The sequence below is a fragment of the Mobula birostris genome, chromosome 5 (assembly GCF_030028105.1).
Source record: "Mobula birostris isolate sMobBir1 chromosome 5, sMobBir1.hap1, whole genome shotgun sequence".
NCBI lineage: Eukaryota > Metazoa > Chordata > Chondrichthyes > Myliobatiformes > Myliobatidae > Mobula > Mobula birostris.
The window spans coordinates 118,696,178-118,720,254 of NC_092374.1; the positions used below are offsets into that span (position 1 = coordinate 118,696,178).

The following is a 24,077-nucleotide window of genomic DNA, read 5'->3' on the forward strand; positions in this document are numbered from 1 at the left end:
TACAAAGGCTGTTGAAAATCTTGTCAAGGAGAAAAGAAAAGCTTACAAAAGGTTCAAAAAACTCGGTAATGTTAGAGATCTAGAAGATTATAAGGCTAGCAGGATGGAGCTTAAGAATGAAATTAGGAGAGCCAGAAGGGGCCATGAGAAGGCCTTGGTGGACAGGATTAAGAAAAACCCCAAGGCATTTTACAAGTATGTGAAGAGCAAGAGGATATAATGTGAGAGAATAGGACCAATCAATTGTGACAGTGGAAAAGGGTGTATGGAACCAGAGGAGATAGGAGAAATACTTCATGAATACTTTGCTTCGGTACTCACTACAGAAAAGGATCTTGGCGATTGTAGGGATGACTTACAGTGGATTGAAAAGCTTGAGCATATAAACATTAAGAAAGAGGATGCTCTGGAGCTTTTGGAAAGCATCAAGTTGGATATGTCTCCGGGACCAGATGAGATATACCCCAGGCTAATGTGGGAGGTGAGGGAGGAGATTGCTGAGCCTCTGGCAATGATCTTTGCATCATCAGTGGGGACAGGAGAGGTTCCAGAGAATTGGAGTGTTGCAAATGCTCTTCTCTTATTCAAGAAAGGGAGTAGACATAGCTCAGGAAATTATAGACCAGTGAGTCTTATTTCAGTGGCTGGTAAGCTGACAGAGAAGATCCTGAGAGGCAGAATTTATGAACATTTGGAGAGGCATAATATGATTAGGAATAGTCAGCATGGCTTTGTCAAAGGCAGGTTATGCCTTACGAGCCTGATTGAATTTTTTGAGGATATGTCTAAACACATTGATGAAGGTAGAATAGTAGATGTAGTGTATATGGATTTTCGCAAGGCATTTGATAAGGTACGCCATGCAAGGCTTATTAAGAAAATAAGGAGGCATGGGTTCCAAGGGGACCTTGTTTTGTGGATCCATAATTGGCTTGCTTACAGAAGGCAATGAGTGGTTGTAGACAGGTCATATTCTGCATGGAGTTTGGTGACCTCAGGGATATGATCTGGGACCCCTTCTCTTCGTGATTTTTATAAATGACCTGGATGAGGAAGTGGAGGGATGGGTTAGTAAACTTGCTGATGACACAAAGGTTGGGGGTGTTGTGGATAGTGTGGAGGGCTGTCAGAGGTTACAGCGGGACATAGATAGGATGCAAAACTGGGCTGAGAAGTGACAGATAGATTTCAACCCAGGTAAATCTGAGGTGGTTAATTTTGGTAGGTCAAATATGATGGCAGAATATAGCATTAATGGCAAGACTCTTGGCAGTGTGGAGGATCAGAAGGATCTTGGGGTCTGAGTCTATAGGACACTCAAAGCTGCCACGCTGGTTGACTCTGTGGTTAAGAAAGCATACAGTGCATTGGCCTTCATCAATCGTGGGACTGAGGGTAATGTTACAGGTACATAGGACCCTGGTCGGACCCCACTTGGAATACTGTGCTCAGTTCTGGTCACCTCACTACAGGAAGGATGTAGAAACTATAGAAAGGGTGCAGAGGAGATTTACAAAGATGTTGACTGGATTGGGTTACCTTATGAGAATAGGTAATAGGTTGAGTGAACTCGGCCTTTTCTCCTTGGAGCAACGGAGGATGAGAGGTGACCTGATAAATGTGTACAAGATGATAAGAGACATTGATTGTGTGGAGAGTCAGAGGCTTTTTCCCAGGGTTGAAATGGCTAGCACAAGAGTGCATAGTTTTAACGTGCTTGGAAGAAGGTACAGAAGAGATGTCAGGGATAAGGTTTTTGCACAGAGTGGTTGCCAGTGACAGTGGTGGAGGTGGATATGATAGAGTCTTTTAAGAGACCCCTGGATAGGAACATGGCACTTAGAAAAATAGAGGGCTAGGGGTAACCTTAAGTAATTTCTAAGTAAGTACATATCTGACACAGCATTATGGGCTGAAGGGCCTGTATTGTACTGTAGGGCTTCTATGTTCTATGTTTCGATGTTTATGGCAGGTCTTGATGCAGAGCCTCATGAGGTTTGAGTGAGCTTTTGAGAAGATCTTGATGAGGGTGAAACAGTGGACGTTATCTATAGGAATGTTTGGAAGGCATTTGATAAGGTCCCTTGTGGTAGGTGGATCAGAAGGTAAAAATGCATGGATTCCAGGAAGAATTGCATGTTCTGATTCAGTGCTGACTTGAATGCAGGAGACAGAAAGTAGAGATGGAAGACTGATATTCTGCTGAAGGTCCTTGACCTGTGGTTTTCTATATAGATCAGCGCCTGGACATTTTTTGTTTGTGATATATATCAATGATTTAGATGAAAATGTACATCATAATGAAGTACATCCTGAGGCTAAGAGCCCATCATTGTACAAGTAGTTCCAAGAAAAAAGTTTGTGAAGTCTTTGCACTTAGTTGGTTTTATGCATTAATTACTCATTAAATATGGTCTGACTTTCATCTAAGTCACAATAATAGATAAACACAATCTACCTAAACAAATAACACAGAAGCAATTGTATCTCTTCTCGTCGATACTGAGTTCACCATTTAAACACTCACAATCTAGGTTCAAAAAACGTGAACTTCTGGGGTAATGTTGACTCCAAAGTTATTTGGATTCAGGTGCTCCAATCAAGGAGATGAGATTGGAGGTGTGACTTGTAGAGGTGCCCTGCCCTATAAACAGGACAAACAAAGTCAGGTCACTGACAGAGACTGCTTTTCCCAAGAAAGAACTGTTTATATATACCATACCTTGATCAAAACAACTTTCAGAGGACCTTAGAAGAAGATTAGTAGAGCTGCATGAAGCTAGAAAAGGCCACAAGAGCATTTCAAAAGACCTGAGTGTTCATCAGTCCACAGTAAGAGAAATTGTCTATAAATGGAAGTATAGTACTGTTGCTACTCTTCCTTGGAGTGGGCATTCTGCAAAGGTCACACCAAGAGCACAACATGCAATGCAGAAGGAGGTGAAAAAGAACCTAAGGTTAACAGCAAAAGACCTGCAGAAATCTCTAGAACTTGATAAAGTCACTGTTCATATGTCTACTATAAGAAAAACACTGAACAAGAACGGTGATCATAGAAGGACACCATGGAGGAAACCATTGCTCTTCAAAAAAAAAAATTGATACACATCTCAAGTTTGCAAAACACTACCTGGATGTTCCACAATGCTTCTGAGACAATGTTCTGTGGACAAATGAGACAAAAGTTGAACTTTTTGACAGAAATGCGCACTGCTATGTTTGGAGCAAAACCGGCACCGCACACAAACACTAAAACCTCTTCCCAACTGTGAAGGATAGTAGGACAAGCATCATGATTTCGGGCTGCTTTGCTACTTTAGGGCCTGGACAGCTTGGAATCATTGAAGGAACAATGAATTCAAAATTATATTGAGATGTTTTACAGGAAAATGGCAGGGTAGCATTCTGTCATCTGAAGCTTAATAGAAGTTAGATGATGCAACAAAAAGATCTGAAACACAAGAATAAATCAACAACAGAATCATTTAAGAAGAAGAAAATTTATGTTTTTGAATGGCCAAGTCAAAATCCATTCCTTAACTCAATTGAGATGCTGTGGCATTAACTGAAGATAGCTGCTCATGCAAGGTATCCCAGAAATATTGATGAACCAAAACAGTTTTGGATGATTTAAAATTCCTCCTTGCTGTTGTGCAAGTCTGATCAGCAGCTACAGGACATGTTTAGTAAGGGTTATTGTTGCTGATGGAGGTTCTAATAGTTATTAAGTACAAGGGTTCACATACTTTTTCCAGCCTGGACTGTGAATGATTAAACAATGTGTTTAGTAAAGACATGAAAAATACAATTGTGGTTTTTAGTTTAGGTAGATTGTGTTTGTATATTATTGTGACTTAGAAGTAGATCAGACCACAGTTTATAATTAATGCAGAAAACTAGGTAATTGCAATGGGTTCACACACTTTTTCTTGCGACTGAGAGGTCTATTCAAGAGCTTGATAGCAGTGGGAAAAAGCTATCTTTGACCCAGGTGCTACATGCTTTCAGGGTTTTATATTTTCTACCCAACTGGATAAGGGTGAACGTCTGGGGTGGTGAGGCAGCAAGTATTATAGACAGAGTCTAGAGAGAGTAGTTCGGTTCTTGTGATGTTCTGTGCTGTGTTCACAGTGGTCTGCAGTTTCTTGCAGTTATGTTCAGATTAGTTGCCATATCAGTTATACATCCAGACAGATTGATTTCTATGGTGCATCGACGTTAAGTTTGCCAGTCACACAACTATTGTTGGCATAATTTCAGATGGTGACGAGGAGGTGTACAGGAGTGAGATAGATCAGCTGTTGAGTGGTGTTGCAACAACTACCTTGGAATCAATATCAGAAAGACCAAGGAATTAATTGTGGACTTCAGAAAGGAGAAGTCAAGGGAACACACACCAATCTTCTTCAAGGTATTGGCAGTGGAAAGGGTGAGCAGTGGTTGTCAGCATCTCTGAAGATCTATCCTGGGCCCAACAGATTGATGCAATTACAAAGCAGGCACAACAGTAGCTATATTTCATTTGCATCTTGAGGAAGCTTGGCATGTCACCAAAAGCACTTGTAGATTTTTACAGATGTACCATAGAGAGTATTTGAACTAGTTGCGTCATCACCTGGTATGGAGGGGTCATTGTGGAGGACCAGAAAAAGCTGCAAATAGTTGTAAACTTTGCTAGCTCCATCATGGGTACCAACATCCCCAACATCAAGATCATCTTCAAAAGGACAGCATCCATCATTAATGACCCCTATCAGACAGGATACTTTCTCTTCTTATTGCTCCCATCAAGTAGGAGGCATCACTCAGAGAAAGAAAAGGAAATAAAAGCTCAATTTTTATCCTTCTCTTCTTTATATGTGCTCAGCTAGGACAGTAGAAAATCCAGGCAAGCAATGCTCCTCTTGTGGGATCCCTAACCACTGCAACTGCATCCAGTTGCAGTTTCTAACAAGCCACGTTAAAGAGTTGGAGTTGGAACTGGATGAACTTGGGATCACTCAAGAGGCTGAATGGGTGATAGAGAGGATATATAGTGAGGTAGTTATACCCAAGGTGCAGGACATAGGAAACTAGGTGACTGTCAGGAAGGGAAAGGGGTTAAGGAGCCAGTGCAGAGTAACCCTGTGGTCATCCCCCTCAACAACAGGTATATCACTTTGGAAGCTGTTGGGGAGATGCCCAAGCGGTAGAAAGTCACTGTGGTTGGGTCTCCAGCACAGAGTCTTCCTCTTTGACTCAGAAGAGAAGGGAGAAGAAAAGACATGCTGTAATAATAGGTTAATTAGAGGAACGGACAGCAGGTTCTGTGGGTGAGAACAAGATTCCCAGATGGTATGCTGCCTTCTGAGTGCCAGGGTCTGAGATATCTCGGATTAAGTCCTCAGTATTCCTAAGTGGGAGGGTGAAGAGCCAGAAGTCATGGTCCATCTGGCTACCAGTGACATGGGTAAGACGAGTGATGAGGTTCTGCATAGGAAGTTCAGGGAATTAGATGCTAATTTAAAAGGCAGGACCCCCAGGATTGTGATCTCAGGATTGCTTCCCAAGCCACATACTAGTGAGGCTAGAACTAGGAAGATTATTGCAGTTTAATATGTGTCTAAGGAGTTAGTGTAGGAGGAAGGGCATATGATATTTGGATCATTGGGCTCTCTTCCAGGGAAAATGGAACCTGTACAGAAGGGACGGTTTGCATCTGAACTGGAGGGGGACTAATATCCTAGCCGGAAGGTTTGTTAATGCTGCACGGTGAAGTTTAAACTAGAGTTGCAGGGGGATAGGAACTAGAGTGCCAGGATAGTCAGTGTAGAGGTTGTGGAGACGGATGTTGGTAAGACCTTGGACAAAATTAGGAATCAAAAGGTTGAACATGGTGCGAGAGAATTGAAGAGGGTGAATACAGGACTGAAGGTGTATCTGAATGCGTGCATTATACGGAATAATGTAGATGAGCTTGCAGCACAGTTGCAGATTGGCAGGTATGATATTGTGCACATAAGTGAATCTTGGCTGAAAGATTATAGCTGGGAGCTTAATGTCCAAGGATACACATTATATCAAAAGGATAGGCAGGAAGGCAAAGAGGACAATGTTGCTCTGTTGGTAAAAATGAAATCAAATCATTCGAAAGAGGTGACATAGGGTTGGAAGGTGTTGAATCATTGTGAAGAGAGTTAAGGAACTGCAAGGGTAAAAGGACCCTGATGGGAGTTGTATACAGACCCCCGAGTAGGAGTAAGGATGTTCCCTATAAATTACAACGAGAGCTAGAAAATGCATGCCAAAAGGGCAATATTACAATAGTCGTGAAGACTTCAATATGCAAGTAGATTGGGAAAATCAGGTTGGTGCTTGATTACAGAAGGAGGGATTTCAAAAGTGCCTATTTCAAGAGTTGCTCTTTATAGTAGCTCATGGTTGAGCCCACTAGAGGATCAGCTATTCTGGATTTGGATTTGGAACCAGAAATGATAGGAGAACATAAGGTAAAAGAACCCTCAGGAGAAGAGATTATAATATGATTGAATTCACCCTGAAATTTGAGAAGGAGAAGCTAAAGTCAGATGCATCAGTATTACAGTGGAGTAAAGGCAATTACAGAGGCATGAGAGAGGAGTTGGTCAGAATTGATTGTAAAAGAGCACTGGTAGGGATGATGGCAGAGCACCAATGGATGGAATTTCTGGAAGCAATTTGGAAGGCACAGGATATGTACATCCCAAAGAGGAAGAAGTATTCTAAAGAAAAGATGACATAACCATCGTTAACAAGAGAAGTCAAAGCCAACATAAAAGCCAAAGAGAGGTCATATAACAGAGCAAAAATTAGTTGGAAGTTAGAGCTTTGGAAAGCTTTTAAAAAGCAACAGAAGGCAACTAAAAAATCATTAAGAAGGTAAAGATGGAATACAAAAGTAAGCTAGCCAATGATATTAAAGATGATATCTAAAGTTTCTTCAGATACATGAAGTGTAAAAGAGAGGCGAGAGTGGATATCAGACTGCTAGAAAACAACGAAGGAGAGGTAGTAATGGTGGACAATGAAATGGCAGATAAACTGAATAGGTACTTTGCATCAGTCTTCACTGTGGAAGACACTAGCAGTATGGTAGAAGTTCCAAGTGTGAGGGGGCATGAAGTGTGTGAAGTTAACATAGTTAGAAGGTTCTTTGGAAACTGAAAGGTCTAAAGGTAGATAAATCACCTGGACCAAATGGTGTACAGCCCAGAGTTCTGAAAGAGGTGGATGAAGAGATTGTTGAGGCATTATTAATGATCTTTAAGAATCACTAGATTCTGGAATGGTTCCAGAAGACAAGAAAAGTGCAAGTGTCATTCCACTCTTCAAGAAGGGAGAGAGGCAAAAGAAAGGAAACTATAGGCGAGCTTGTCTGTCCTCAGTGGTCGGAAAGATGTTGGAGTTGATTATTAAGGACCTGGTTTCGGGGTACTTGGAGATACATGATATAGTAGGCCATAGTCAGCATGGTTTCCTCAAGGGACAATCTTGCCTGACTAAGTTTGTAGATGATATGAAGATAGGTGGCAGAGCAGGTAGTTTTGAGGAAGTAGAGAGGCAACAGAAGGTCTTAAACAAATTAAAAGAATAGGCAAAGAAATGGCAGGTGGAATACAGTGTTGGGAAGTGTATGGTCATGCACTTTGGTAGAAGAAATGAAAGGATGACTATTTTATAAATGGAGAGAAAATGCAAAAAAACTGAAGTGCAAAGGGACTTGAGAGTCTTTGTGCATGATTCCATAAAGGATAATTTGCAGGTTGAGTCTGTGGTGAGGAAGGCAAATGTAATGTTAGCATCATTTCAAGAGCACTAAAATATAATAGCAAGGATGTAATGTTAAGACTTTATAAAGCACTGGTGAGGCCTCACTTGGACTATTGAAGGGTCTCAGCTGAAATGTCAACTGTACTATTTTTCCAGAGATGCCACCTAGCCTGCTGAGTTTCTCCAGCATTTTGCGTGTGTTGCTTAGAGTATTGTGAGCAGTTTTGGGCTTTTATCTTAGAAAGGACGTGCTGAAACTGGAGAGGGTTCAAAGGAGGTTCACGGAAATGGTTCCAAGATTGAAAGGCTTGTCATATGAAGAGCGTTTGATAGCTCTTGGGCCTGTATTTACTAGAATTCAGAAGAATGAGCGTGACCTCATTGAAACCAATCGAATGGTGAAAGGCCTTGATAGAGTGGATGTTGAGAGCATGTGTACTATGGTGTGAGAGTCTAAGACCAGAAGACATTGTTTCAGAATAGAGGGTCATCCTTTTAGAATAGCGATGAGGAGGAATTTCTTTAGCCAGAGAGTGGTGAATCTGTGGAATTCATTGCCATAGGCAGCTGTGGAGGCCAAGTCTTTATGTATATTTAAGGGAGAGGTTGATAGATTCTTGATTGATCGGGCTATGAAGGGTTATGGAGAGAAAGCAGGAGATTGGGGCTGAGAGGAAAATTGCATCTGGTTAGATGAAATGGCAGAGCAGACGCGATGGACCAAATAGCCTAATTATGTTCCTATATCTTATGGTCTTTTGGTATGGGAGTCTAAAGACCGAGACTCAATGTTTCAGGAACAGCTTCTTCCCCTCCACTATCAGGTTTCGCAAAATAGACAATGAATCTAGATGTGAGTGCTACTTCACTCTTTTTCCTCTCCTTTTACACTATCTATTTATTTCAATTTTTTAATATATAGTTTTTGTAATTTATAGTTTTTTATGTATTGCAGCAGCCAAACAACAAACTCCCTGACATATGCCAGTGATATTAAACCTGATTCTCATTCTTCTGCCTTCTATTTAAGTCTGCATTTTCTTGTATATCAGTAGATTTCCATCAGTGTTGGAAGTGCATTGAGTAAATAGAAAGAGTTCTGAAATTTAAAACTCACACGTGATCAGAACAACTATGTATTGGGTCTACTTTGGACCGTTGGTTCGAAACTGACTTCAAACATTCATAAATTTATCAGTGAACACCTTTGCAACTTGACAACACTCAGGAAACCTTGAAATGCTTGCAGTAACATTTTAATATCCTTTTTAAGCAATTAAATGACTCTTTTGATGGAAGTTTTCCAAGTGAACAGTATTTCTGGTGTTAATGTACTACAGAGCTGTGTGCAGAATGGAGAATATTGAACAAACAATGCAGGAAAGGCCCCTTTGGCCTGACATCTGTGCACTAAACAAGACACCAGTCAAACTAATCAATCTGCCTACACATGGCCTGCATCTCTCTATTCTGTGCCTGTCTATTTACCTTTTAAGCATTGCTGTTGTATCTGCTTCTACCACTACTCCCAGCAACATATTGCAGGCGGTCCATTAGTCGAGATCAACCGGGGATATTGTGTCCTAGCTGTTCATGTGATACACAAGACAATTTTCAAGGCAGAGCACTACAATATGGAGAACAAGATGTCCACCATGTAGCACATTCCCTGCTCTCCATGCAGAATCCAAAGGAACAACAGAGACCGATAGAGTTCACACCAGTGCCCTTGCAGGAGTTGCCAGTGAGTGCTGAACTCAACATAAGTTCTTCCTTAGTGACTTGAACTCTGGATTTTTCCTCAGGGTTTACCAAGCACCTGCTACTCTCTGATTAAAATACTTGCCTGGTAAACGTCCTTTCAATTCCCCCTCTCAGGATTTAACATCTCCATCCTGGAAATCTTTTCGCTCATTGATGTCAATTCAGATGAAATGGTAACATATTTTCAGGGTTTTTTTTGGCAAAGCTTTCAGAAAATTTTTAAGCTGCAGGAATACAGTAGAATGGCTTTGAATTGAACTGAGAGAACTGTTCAGAATCTGGTACCAACCTGCTACAAGTACATCTACAGGTCACAATTCATCACTACTGTCATTTTACCAGTGCTCTAATTTTACCAGTACTGTCTCACATATTTCAGCACTGGATTCTCCTGCCATTAGGCATTTTCAGGATAAATCATCAGGGTATCTGAGAAAGTGATCTATTTACTAGCAGAGTTAGCTGGTGGAAGCAGTGATACATTGCAGCATTTGAAAACGCAAAGTAAGAAGATAAGTTGATTAACACATATAAAACATGCTGGCCTCAGTGATCAGCTCTTGTCATGGTCTCTGATTGTGCCTGCAAACTTCCTCATTTCAGAAAGAAATATTGTCTCCCCTGAGGCCCAACAGAACATTTGGGGAGGCATAGAATTTGAGCTCTATTCTGCCAAATCCTTCTGTGTTCCAAGTTCCATAATTTGTTCCATTAAACACTGGCATTCAAATGACTCTCCCATGTCATCATCCTGACTGGGAAACCCAAACATGAGATGGTTACCCAAACAGTGCTGGACAACTCTCGGCTAAGAAATTAAAACACTGGTTGAAGAAAGATAAGTATTTAATGAATATGCTGCTAGTGGCTGGTAAAAAGACCCTTACCAGGAAATGATTATCACAGGAGAGCCCAACTTTAAATGTATGGATGGAAATTACAATGGAAGTTTACAAATTGGAGAAGATAACAGCATCTGTTAATCATAAGTTGGAACAAATTGATTCATACTGGGAAAAATGGTTTAACTACATAACACCTCATAGGCCTGATTTTATTCTCACAAGTCAATGAATATGTTGTAAAAAAAAGATCACTCCCTACTCTGTACATAGTTTTCTTCTTTCGATTGTTCTTTCTTTCCTCTCCTTTCTATAAGTGTATACCTCAGATAAATACAGTACAGCTATCAACAGGTTCTCACTCATCAATACCTTGAAAACTACTTTGATATAAAAGTTAATGGAAATACAGGAGCTAAAGTCTGATTTTATGGTCAACTTATATACAGAATTATATGGACTTTGATCTCAGTGATGTCTCAGCTACGTGCAGGAAACAGTATGGAATAGAAGTAAATAATCTTACCCCATGGCTGGGTCGAGGGCAATCCCTTTGGGACTGTGCAGCTCCAGATCTAGTAGAGTAATGCAAGTAACCCCATTTTGATTGCACACAGATATTCGGTCACTGACATCATCGGTAAAGTAATAGTTTCCAGTAAGCCAGTCCAAGGACATTTGTTCAATATCTGCCAAAGGAAAAGTAATGTGTCAGATCAAAACACTGGACAACTTAGTGGCTGGTTGACTACTGTGCAGGAAAGATTTTGTATTCTTTCATGCCCTCAAATTTACTTTAGAATATTTGCCAATCTTTTGGTAACCAAATTCAAGAATATTATTTTTTCCTCATTAAGTGAATGATCTTCTCCATCAGCAATACAGAACTTTGATCTCTGTTCATTATTCAATGTCTGGTTTTCAAGCACTGAAAACATACTAGTAATAAAATATTGTAAAAAAAAACTAATTTCCAATTTTCATAGAGAATCACACTTCCATAAATACTCTTTCAGTTAACATGAAAATTTGAACAATTCGGTTTTAAAATCCCTAAGGATTATTTTTTAAAAACTTGTAAGTGGATTAACCTTTGGTTTTGTTACAAAAAAATGCACAGCATTAAAATCAGTGGAAGCGAAGTGTTTTTCTATTGCCTTTGGGTCTTTTTAACTTCAATGTTTACTTTGTTTGCCATCTTAGATTTTAATTTTATTCATTTATATTCGAAAAGGGTTATTCAAAACATATAACATAGAACAGTACACCACAGGAACAGGCTTTTTAACTCACAATGTTGATTGAACCATCAAACTAAGTAATCAAATGCCCAACTAAACTAGTCCCTCTGTCTACACAATGTTAGTAACCTTACATTTCCTGTAGATTCATATGGCAATCTACCATGTTCGTCCATTGCCATTGTCGATGAAGACCTCGACACCATTGATAGTATCGAGACTAGCGCATGATTTGGATCTAAGTGAGGGAGAGTATGCAGCGTCAGCCTCAGTCTCTCTTCCCAATTCCCATCTGGGTCCAGTGGCAAGACAAGAGTCGAGACAGCTGAAGATGGGACTAGGTGCAGTGGATGACCAGGACGTCTTCTGTGTCTTGTCATGCTCTACACGTTCCACGACGCTTGCAGAGACCGCCTTCTTGACTGTTGGACCTTCCATTAGCAATCTAAGAGCTTCTTGAATGCCTTTATTTGCCTCCACCACCACATCAGGCTGTGCATCCAGGTACCCAACACACTCTCTGTAAAAAATCCTTGCCCCACACATCTCCTTTGAATTTATCCATTCCCACATAAAGTGTGTGCAAAATGGTATTAGGCATTTCAGGGAAAAAATTATACCAGCTGTCTGCTCTCATAATTTTATAAACCTCTATCAGATCTCCCATCAGCCTCTACTGCTTCAGAGAAAACAATCCAGTTTTTTCAACCTCTCCTTATAGCAAAAGCCCTCTAATCCAGGTAGCATCTTAGTAAACGTCTTCTGCATCCTCTCCAAAGCTTCCATAGAATTCTGATAACAGGGCAACGAAAACTGAATGCAATACATCACATGCAGACTAACTAGAATTTAATAAACATTTAACATAACTTCCCAATTCTTGAACTCAGTTCCTTGACTTATAAAGGCAAACATTTCATCTGTCTTCTTTACCACCTCATCAACCTGTGTGGACACTTTCTTGGGAGCTGTGGACTTGGAGCTCAAGACCACACTGATGAAGGTGGAGCAGTAAATGTTGTGTATATGGATTTCAGTAAGGCACTTGATAAGGTCCCTCATTCAGAGAGTAATGAGGCATGGAATCCCAGGAGACCTTGCTTTGTGGATCCAGAATTGGCTTGCCCACAGAAGGCAAAGGGTGGTTGTAGAGGTTCATATTCTACATGGAGGACAGTGACTAGTGTTGTTCCACAGGGATCTGATTTTGGAGCCCTCAGCTTTGTGATTTTCATAAATGACTTGGATGAGGAAGTAGAAGGGTGAGTTAGTAAGTTTGCTGATGAAAGTTGGGGGTGTTGTGGATAGTCTGGAGGGTTGTCAGAGGTTACAGCGCAACATTGATAGGATGCAGAACTGGGCTGAGAAGTGGCAGATAGAGTTCAATCCAGCTAAGTGTGAAGTGGTTCATTTTGGTAGATGAAATTTGAAGACAGAATATAATATTAATGGTAAGACTCTTGGCAGTGTGGAGAATCAGCGAGATCTTGGGGTCCATGTCCATAGAACACTCAAAGCTGCTCTGCATGTTGACAGTTTTGTTAAAAATGCGTATGGTGTGATGGCCTTCATCAACTGTGGGATTGAGTTTAAGAACCGTGAGGTAATGTTACAGCTATACAAGACCTTGGCCAGACCCCACTTGGAGTGCTGTGTTCAGTTCTGGTCACCTCATTACACTAAGGGTATGGATACTATAGAGAGAGTGCAGAGAAGATTTGCAATGATGTTGCCTGGATTGGAGAGCATGCATTATGAGAATAGGTTGAGTGAACTTGGCCTTTTCTCCTTGGAGTGTTGGAGGAGGAGAGGTGACCTGATAGTGGTGTATAAGATCATGACAGGAGGCATAGATTTAAGGTGCTTGGTAATGGGTACAAGGGTGATGTCAGAGCTAAGTTGTTTACACAGAGAATGGTGGGTGCATAGAATGCACCCTCAACAAAGGTGGTAGAGACGGATACAATAGGGTCTTTTAAGAGACTCTTAGATAGGTACATGGAGCTTAGAAAAATAGAGGGCTATGCAGTAGGGAAACTCTAGGTAGCTTCTAGAGTAGGTTACATGGTCGGCACAACATTGTTTCTATGTTTCTACCACTGTACATGTCAATACTGTTAAAGTTCTTACCATTAACAACGTACAGTTTCTTTACATTGGATTTCCCAAAGTGCAACACTTCACTTTGACTAGGGTAAGATCTATTGACCATTACTCCATACATGTCTACAATAGATATATATTCCACTGTAACTATTGCCAGTCTTCTATGTGATCCACAAAACTGCTTAACTTTGTATCAACTACAAACTTTCTAACCCACCCATCTACATTTTTTATCATTGTCAGCAGAGGTCCCAGTATTGGTACAGAACCCTGCAGAACAGTCCAAGACCTCTGGCCAGAAGAAGTCCCATCAACCACTATCCTCTGTCTTCGAAAGGTAAGCCAACTCTGAATCTGAACAATTAATTCAAAGTTCAAAGTAAATTTATTATCTAACTACATACTCCATGTGTCACCATATACAACACCATGTACAATCAAAGAACCATAATAGAATTAATGAAATGCACCCAACAAGGTGGACAAGTGATGTACAAAAGACAACAAAATGAGCAAGTACAAACAGAAATAATAATAATAAATAAATGAACAATAAATATCGAGAACATGAGATAAATAATCCTTGAAAGTGATCCATAGGTTGTGGGAACAGTTAGGGCAAGTGAAGTTAAGTTAACTGGTTCAGAACCTGATGGTTGAAGGGAAATAACTGTTCCTGAACTTGGTGGTGAGAGTCCTGAGGCTCCTCTACCCTTCTCTTGATGGCAGTAGTGAGAAGAGAGCATGACCTGGGTGGTGGGGGTCTCTGATGATTGATTCTGCTTTCGTGCTGGGCCCATGACAGGACCTCCAAAATGACAACACTGAAGAATTTAAAGCTGCTGTCTCTCTCCACCCCTGATCCCCCAGTGAGGACTGGCTCATGGATCTCTGGTTTCCTCCTCCTGCAGTCAATAATCAGCTCCTTGGTCTAGTGAGAGGTTGTTGGTGTGGCACCGCCCATCTAGGTTTGCACTCTCCCTTCTATGTGCTGATTCGTCACTACCTTTGATTCAGCCAGTGACAATGGTGTCGTCAGCAAACTTAGAGCTGTGCTTTGTCAAAGTCACAGTCACTGTGGATCCCATGCACCTTAATCCTCTGGATGAATTTCCCATGAGGAACCTTATTAAATGCCTTACTAAAATGTATATGGAAAACATCTACAGTTCTACCATCATCACCTCCTTGAAAACCCCAGTCAAGTTAATGAAATATGACTTACCCCAAATAAAAACATGCATGCTGACTATCCTACATTAAGCCATAGTTTTCCAAATGCTTATAATCCTATCCCTAAATGTCTTCTTCAGTATCTTCTCTACCTCTGACATGAGATTCACTGATCCTTTTTTCCAGAATTATCTCTATTTCCCTTTTTGCATAATTGAAGAACATAAATTACTTGCCAGTCTTTTGGAAGCTCACCTGATATTGGTCAAGACCTGAGCAATGTCATCCCTTGTCTCTCTCAATAACTTGATGTATATGCTATCAGGTCCTGGAAAACTTATTCATCTTAGTGTTTTTTTTAAGAGACCTTACTGTGATGACAGCAGTTGATAAATACACTCCTTATTACATGCATTCACACACACACGCGGCCTTGCCATTCTGCTGTTTCTTGTACTGGTTATATGCCCATCTTTGCGATTGGTAATCCCATCGTTGCCACTATTAAGTATGGTGTAAGGTATGTCCTCGTGCCAAGTGAAAAGGAGCTCATCGCTTTCAGAGAGAGAGAGAGAGAGAGCGAGACAGACTGGGGCTGTCAGGAGTTCACACTTGACAACTATTGTGTTTTGCGGTAGATAACTTTTTGTAAATATTGGTAGTTTTATTTTCACTATTTTCACTGACTTTTGTACATTTGATTTTTGATGCAGCTAATAAACACCCTTGCACTGAAGTGCTCAATATTTCCAGGCATTTTTCCTTCGGTCATAACCCACAATGAACCTAACAAATTCTCCTCTATCTAAACTTCTTGCAGTACGGGGTGCAAACAAATTGGCAAATTTACAAAATTCTTTGATTTGGCAGGAAGAGGCATGCCTTTGTTATCAGTTGAGGATTTCCAGAAATATTTTTGCCTCACACATTGAGGAGTGCAAAAGAGAAACAAGGATGTTATCCCATCTTTATCTGTGGAATGGGATCTTTCTTTGAAAATGTAGACTTTAAGAGGACCTTTTTTTCCAGTGTGAATGTTAGAAAACTATAGTTCCTCTCGTGCAAGTAACCAATCTTGCAGTTGAAGAACTATTTTGAAAATGATAGAGACAAAAGGAATGTACGGAGCATAGTGAAAAAGGTGAAAAAACTTAAGAAAATGGAAGAATATATGACAGAAAAGGTAATTAGTTTGTAATTAGACTTCCACTAAGTCAGGAAGTAGAAATGTCAGCAGCTCTTAGAGTTTTGGTATGAAACCCAATTCATGAAACATCGTGCAACATTAAGTCCTATATTTTTCTAAACAATGCCCTTGACTAGAAGTTAACCATTGTTTATTTATTTTTATCACACCTTAGTTAGAGAGGATTGAAAATGGTTTATTTTCTGGCAAAACTGCCATCCATACAAGGTAGCTGTTGAAAGATTAAAATATCATTGTATCTTTCTCAATCAATAAGCGTTTGCAATTTCTTGGTCTCTACTTAATTAGTAATTTCTTGAAAGACATTTCTTTGATAAGAAATGAAGTGGTATTTTTTTTTCAGAGCTTACTTTTTCTATGAATCATAGCATCATAGAAAGCACCAAATCAGTCCCGCCAGCTCACTAAATCCATGTTGAACATCTACCATCCATCCACTAAGCCTACATTTAATCCTAGTTTTTAATTCTTCCCACATTCTTATCATCTACCCCGCCCCCCCCCCGATTCCATGACTCACTTGCACACTAGTTACATGCGGCCTAACAGCCCTCACATTAGGATATGAGAGGATCCCAGAGCATCTGGCAGAAACCTTTACAGTCAGGCTGCTCAGAGATAGCACACAAAATCAGGACTGGACTGATTCCATGTGCCATGAGGTGGATTGAATATTTGTGCCCCTGTGTCACGCTTTCTAAAAAAGATCAATGTTATACCAATAAAATAAACAGAAACAAATATATTCACAATGATACCTTGGCATTTGCTTTTTATTAGAAGTCTTTTATAAAAACCAGATAACATTATTTATTTATTGAGATACAATGCAGAACAGACCCTCTGGTACTTTGAACTGTGCTGCCCAGCAACCCCTCTTTAACCCTAGCCTAGCCTAATCATGGGACAATATACAATGACCAATTAACCTACTAACTAGCACATCTTTGGACTGTGGGAAAAAAACCCACACATTCTATGGGAAGGATGTACAGAGTCCTTACAGAGAATGCTGGAGTTCAACTCTGAACTCCAAATCTCCAAGCTGTAATAGTGTTGTGCTAATTGTTTTACTCTACTGTGGCGCCCATGGTAGCATAGTTATTAGCGCGACACCGTTACATTATTTTTGTGAATAAGATGACTGAATATAAAAGCTAGAGATTATCCATATTATACTGTATAATGTAGAAATAGGTTTATAAACAATATACTATTTCTCATAGTACATGATCTCAGGAACAATTTCTTGTTAAAGACCGAAAAGACAACATGACTCTTAAAGACTAACTTTTTCCAACATGTACTCATGTGCCTTTATTTTCAAATGCAGCTGTTATCTTTGACTACCAGATGTTCATACAGTACAAGCAGGCTACACAGGTAGCAAGGAATTGCAATAATTATGTTCAAAATGTAAGAAAGCCATCTCTAGAATGCAACAGGAACCAGTGTAGGTGTTCTTTACTGAAACAGTTACGAATTACCCTAGCTTTCAGGATAAAAAATGCATTATTTTAATTTAATTCAGGAAGAGATTGTAAAGTACGTTACCTGTCTGAATACTTTAAAATAGGAAATGCGATGAAAGAATTTTGGTCCCTTAACATAACAAAAGATATTCATGAGTTTTAGTGGACATAATACTTCAGTTCAAGCTATAATTGGTTGGATTTTGCTACTTAATTCCGACAGTTCCAATTGGAAAGAAGAGAAAACCTGCAGATGCTGAAATCGAAGCGACTCACACCGAATGTTGGAGCAACTCAGCAGGCCAGACAGCATCTATGGAAAAGAGAACAGCTGACATTTCAGGCCGAAACCCTTTGTCAGGACTGGAGAAAAAAACTGAGGAGTAGATTTAAAAGGTGGGGGGGAAGGGAGAGAGTTCCAAATGGATGTGGAGATATTTACTCATTTAGATGATCGTATGGCAGGAACTTCTCAACATGAACTGTCTCAAATCATTTATAGGCTTGGAACCAACAACTGCCCCTTAGTTCTACTGCTTAAATGCATATGGAGTTCATAATTATGAATTCAGCAGTAAAGAAAGAAAGTAACTTCCTTCTTATAAAACTATTTGTTTTAGTTTGATTCTCAAAATAACTTTTTTAATTTCTGCAAACATTTTAATATTGTTTTAATATTAAATGTAACATCATAATTGGCTATATAAAAATCAAATTAGCTCAGGATTTTACCAGTGGTCAAAACTATGAGTGGTGTTTCACTAGCTGTCAAATCTTTCAAAAGAACCTGGAAACAGGAACCCCAACTTTAAGATATTCATACATTCATGGTTGGATGAAAATTGCAGTAATTGGAGTATAATATGCCCCTTTCATCAGTCAAATTGTACAGCTGGAGTCTAGAATATCCGATGCTGTAAACTTCTCAGGATGAGTCCACATCTGTATTGCTTCAATATACTATTGCTGTATACTTAACATAAACAAGAGAAAATCTGCAGATGCTGGAAATCCAAACAACACACACAAAATATTGGAGGAACTCAGCAGGCCAGACAGCATCTATGGAGAAAAGTAAAGTCGACATTTTGGGCCGAGACCCTTCATCAGGACTGGAGAGAGAAAAAAAGATGAGAGGTCTGCGTAAGAAGGTGGGGGAGGGGAGGAGATAATACAAGGTAGAAGATGAGAAGTGAAACTGGGAGGGGGGGGAGGGGTGAAGTAAAGGCCTGGGAAGTTGATTGGTGAAAGAGATAAAGGGTGCAGAAGGGGGAATCTAATAACTGGGGACAGAAGGCCATGGAGGGAAGAAAAGGGGAGAAGCATCCGAGGAAAGTGATGGGCAGGCAAGAAGATAGGGTGAAAGAGGGAAATAGGAATGGGGAATGTTGAAGGAGGGTGGGGAGGCCAGAAGATTGAGAAATCGATGTTGATGCCATCAAGTTGGAGGCTACTCAGATGGAATATAAGATGTTAATCCTCAAACCTGAGTGTGGCCTCTTTGTGACAGTAGAGGAGGCCATGGAGTGACATGTCGGAATGGGAATGGGAAGTGGAACTAAAATGGATGACCACTGAAAGATCCCGCTTTTTCTGGTGGACAGAGCATAGGTGCTCAGTGAAGTGGTCTCCCAATCTACATTGGATACACTCAGGTTGGAGTGCAACATCCTATATTCTGCCTGGGTAGCCACCAACCTGATGGCATGAACATCGATTTCTCAAGCTTCCGGTAATGGTCCCCACCACACCCTCCTTCACCATTCCCCATTCCCATTTCCTTCTCCAACCTTATCTCTTTATCTGCCTATCACCTCCCTCTGGTGCTTCTACCCATTTTTTTTCTTCCATGGCTTTCTGTCTTCTACTATCATATTCCCCACTTCTCTAGCCTTTTATCTCTTTTACCAATCAACTTTCTGGCTTTTACTTCACAGCCACCCCTCCGTACTCGAAAAATGTGTAGCTTGGGTGGTGATGTTTGGGTTGAGTTGTTCTTCGATCTTGGCAATTCATTTGCAAACATTTTGTCATACGTGGAGATATCATCAATGTATAGTTCACTTGTGGTGTGAACTACAAAGGCTTGGCTTTTATCAATAATTGATTTGTTGTCATTATGGAAACTCAATTGTGATGTCAGGAGAGGGTCTCGTTGCTGACTGGCTGCATGTCAAACTCTGTGCTTTGTCTGGAATTTTGCCCACATGAAGATGAAGATGGAGAGGGACACAAATTTGACTGGGAATCAGTGAAACTTGCGGTGCAAGCAGGCACGTGGCATGTAAGAGAATTCCTAGAAGCATAGTTTTCTGCAAACAATTCTATAAAAAGTCATGCAGACTTCGATCCTATTTATAAATCAATGCAGGCAAAATTCCAGACAATGTACGGAGTTTGCCAGGCAGCTGATCAGGGATGAGACCCTGACCCCTTACGTCACTGTTGAGTTTCAACCGTGATCAAAGGCAATCATTCTAAGGACACACCACAAGAGAACGGCACACTGATGATGTCTTCCCATATGTTGATGAAACAGTTGCAAATGGATTGCCAAGATCGGAGAACATCACAGCCCAACCACTTAGAGTATGTTTGGAACTGACACGTGGATGTCTGTTCTACCTTGCTCAACAATTCTTATCCCATTTTTAAATTGATCAGTTATAATGGTTGCCAAAATTATAAATTATAAATATTTTTTGACATAGTGATTTTCCTGTTGGTAGATTTCTACATAAACTGCTTCTGCTATCCACATAACGAATTATGGATATGCAACGATGTGAATATCATGGAGAGAAGTGCTAATATTTAAGTGTGTAGTGTTCCAATGAACTCAGTCTTAATTAAGGATGTAGCATTTATTTGAGCTGAGGCCGTTTTGTGGCAAGCTCTATTCAATTAGATGACAATCTCCAAATATATTATTTGCATTTGCATAAAACTACAATTTACCATGATTGGCACCCAGGTGAATGAGCTGAGAATTATGTGACCTTAATAGTGGAGATAATCACAATCAGCTGGTGTTTTATGAGTTCTTGCGTTGTCAATAAACTTCAGAGCTGATTAACAGAGATTGAGTTTCATGGTAGTGAAGTCAAAATAGGGAAATACACTCAGTGGCCACTTTATTAGGTACACCTGCATGATAATGCAAATATCTAATCAGTCAATCATGTGACAGCAACTCAATGACTAAAAGCATGCAAACTTGGTCAAGAGGTTCACTTGTTGTTCAGACCAGACATCAGAATGGGGAGGAATTGTGCACTAAGTGACTTTGTGGTCTGATTGTTGCTGCTAGACAAGGCAGCTTGAGTATCTCAAAACCTGGGGATCTCTGGGGATATTCACACACAACAGTCTCTAGAATTTACAGAAGAGGGTGTGATAAACAAAAAGAAAATCCAGTGAAAAGCAGTTCTGTGAGCAAAAATGTCTTGATAATGAGAGAGGTCAGAGGAGAATGGCCAGAATGGATCAAAATGACAGAAAGGCGACAGTGACACAAATAACCACGCGCTAGAACAGTGAAGTGCGGAAGAGAATTTCTGAATGCACATGTTGAACCTTGAAGTGGATGGGCTACAGAAGTAGAAGACCATGAACATGCACTCAGAGGCCAGTTTATTAGGTACAGGTGGCACCTAATAAAGTGGCCAGAGTGTAGAAGATAAAGGCAAAATACTCTGCAGATGCTGGGGTCAAAGCAACACTCACAACACGCTGGAGGAACTCAGCAGGTCGGGCAGCATCCGTGGAAAAGATCAGTCGACGTTTCGGGCCCGAACCCTTCGTCAGGACCCATCCATGATATTCAGAAGATAAAGAGGTGTCTTTAAAATTTGAAAGCATTTGCTAAGGTTATTGAGGAAACATTATTTGCAGATGGGGAAATCAAAAATAATGAACAACAAAACCTTGAAAATAAATAGGGTCAACTCAGAAAGGATGTTGGGAAACAAGTTTTTCTCCACATGAAGTGGGATAAAATCTTACTAAGTTAGCAAATTGCAGCAAAATTAAAAAAATAAGATTCTAGCTTATCTAATAAATAATAACATGGTTCAATTAAAACTTCTTAATTTGAGCTCAATATATTTTTGTCCATCTGAAGTATTAAGAAATTGGAGCCAAGACAGACATGCACAGGAAGGGTCCCTACAAGCATGACCTTGGTGAAGGGTGTCCAGGCTTAAGGGGTAGAAATGGCTGCTTGTGTTGGTACTGTGTGGTCTTTATTTATGAAGTGGACATGGGAGTTGAGGTTAATGCAGAAGAAGTATTTGTGGATCTAACTATCTTATCTGCTTTTCCTCTAATGTGATAATTACCAGCTATTTTTGGGAGTTCTATTACAACTTTCTTGACTGAACATGAATATAAATAAATTGAACCATGACATTGAAGGATACATCTCTACAATGTAAGAATGGTTCATATTTGTTAATGCTCATAATTATGAAAGCACATTATGAGCTCTTTCCTTATTTCTTTAGCTTTTATTTTTATACCTGTAACTGTACCGCAGATCAAAAAAAATCACAGGAAAGAATTTGAGAGGATGTTATTGAACTCCCAGCTTAACAAGACAAGCAGTATAACTGAATTTATCTGTAGCATATTGAAATAAAATGAGTCCTTTGGCACAGAAACAACTCCGTGTAAGAAATAAGTTATTGCCTCTCTATTTATAGTAATCTGCAGTTTACTGAATTGCTGGGTTTCAGAAACTCAACCTCAGCACACAGCATCCCCAAAATCACTTCCTGCCCGGGGCAAAACAAGACGATTGACACTAAGAAGTGACAGTATGAGAAGCTGTAATGAAGTCAAACATAGGTTACCATCTCAGAAACATGAATCAGTTCACTGATTTTAATTTGATTTTTTAATGTTTGTAAAAAACGTAATTTCCAAATAATTGTTTTATGTTGTTGGAGCTCATAGGACTAGATGTTTCAACCCCTTTGATAGGCAGATCCTAACTCGTGTCATAGCACTCCCATTCTTGGATGTTCCATCAATTTATGCGCACTACATCTCCAGACCGCTCAACAGTGTGACCTGGCGTCCTATGTGCACCCTACTTCACATCTGGCCACCCATAGGTCATTTTAAGGCTCAGCTTCCATCACTCCTCTTCATCCGTAACCAGTGGCTGCTTTGCTCGGCTACCTCCAAGAGTTCTTTTATAGCTTGCCACTGGCCCTGGCCTCAGACTCCCAATCCCTTCAGCAATCGGACCATGGAAGTAGCCACAAATCCTCTGCAGCCAACCTTTGCTGGGAAAATCTGCAACCTGCCATCCACGCTGCTTAACACCTGTGGCCAGTTCAGCGTGTGTTACAAGCTTCCGCTCATACACCTTGCAGACTGCATCTTCCCGAAGCACTGTCAGCTCTGAGATTACCACTGCCTTCAGACTGCTGGACCACAATACCAAGTCTGGTCTGAGGGTGGTAGTGGCCATCTCCGGGGCAAATATTAGCCTTTTGTCAAGGTCGACAGCCACGTTCCAATCACAAGTAGGCTCCGATATGCTTGACACCAGCCATGTCACTAAGGGTGGCACTGTCTGTCCTTGCTGGACAAAGGGGATGATGGTTCTTCCAGTCATATGGGGCTTGGAGTTGTTATTCAGCCTTTGCTTCTCTACAATGGATGTCAAACATCTGAGGACCTGGTTATGTCTCCATGTGTATCTTCCTTGAGTGAGGCTTATTTTTCAAAATGAGAGGACGTGCTTGAGGTTTGCCATTCTTCCATAGAGTGGACAAGCTGGGTCTTCACCAAGCCACTGGTTCAGATTTTTGGGAGTTGGGATAACATCATAATCTGCTCTTATAAGGAAGCTAATCTTTCTTCCTTCCTTTTTCCATAATTATTTCCAGCTGAATTTTCTTCTCTCAGTGTATTCCCACCTTGTCCACTGTCTCTGTTTTGCCTGAGAGCTTGCTCTAACATACCTCATCTGCTCTTCCTGTCACTGTACTTCCTCCACCACCATAGCTTACCTTTGCTTTTGTGTTGTTCCCTTTTGCCAAATGGGCCTGTATGAACCCGTGCCAAGCCCCCTCTTCCAGATTGCACCCGGCCCACGATGTCTGCAAACCTGAGTGCTGCTTTTGCCTGTTTTACTGACTCTGCTGGACACCACTTTCTCCCTGTTACCGTCCTGGGTGGCAATATCCTGGACGGCACTGTCACAAGATTCCAAGAGAGTCATTTCAAACATCACTTTGGCACACTTAAACTCTTCAGTCAGCCCTGTGACAGGTAATTCCAAAGCTCCTTTGCCATACAGGTAGATGTTACTTGGCAATCTTGGTAGGCCCATCCACTTCCTAATGAAGGAACTAACTGTCTTCTCCAGCTTTTCAACATGAGTGATGGGGGCTTCATATAGAATCAGTGGTCACAACACACGAGGAAGCAATCCAAACTGAAGGCACCAGAGAGTGGGGTTTCCTGGCAG

The 24,077-nt window shown here is 40.5% G+C and overlaps 1 protein-coding gene across 1 annotated transcript in view; it reads right to left on the reverse strand.

The window, feature by feature from the left end:
• The window catches only part of LOC140197951 (low-density lipoprotein receptor-related protein 1-like), a 2,495,129-nt gene that overhangs the window by 1,566,835 nt on the left and 904,217 nt on the right, over positions 1–24,077 (reverse strand). Inside the window, exon 7 of the mRNA XM_072258609.1 lies at positions 10,921–11,083. Coding sequence (XP_072114710.1) covers positions 10,921–11,083 — 163 coding nt within the window. The remainder of the gene's footprint in view (positions 1–10,920; positions 11,084–24,077) is intronic.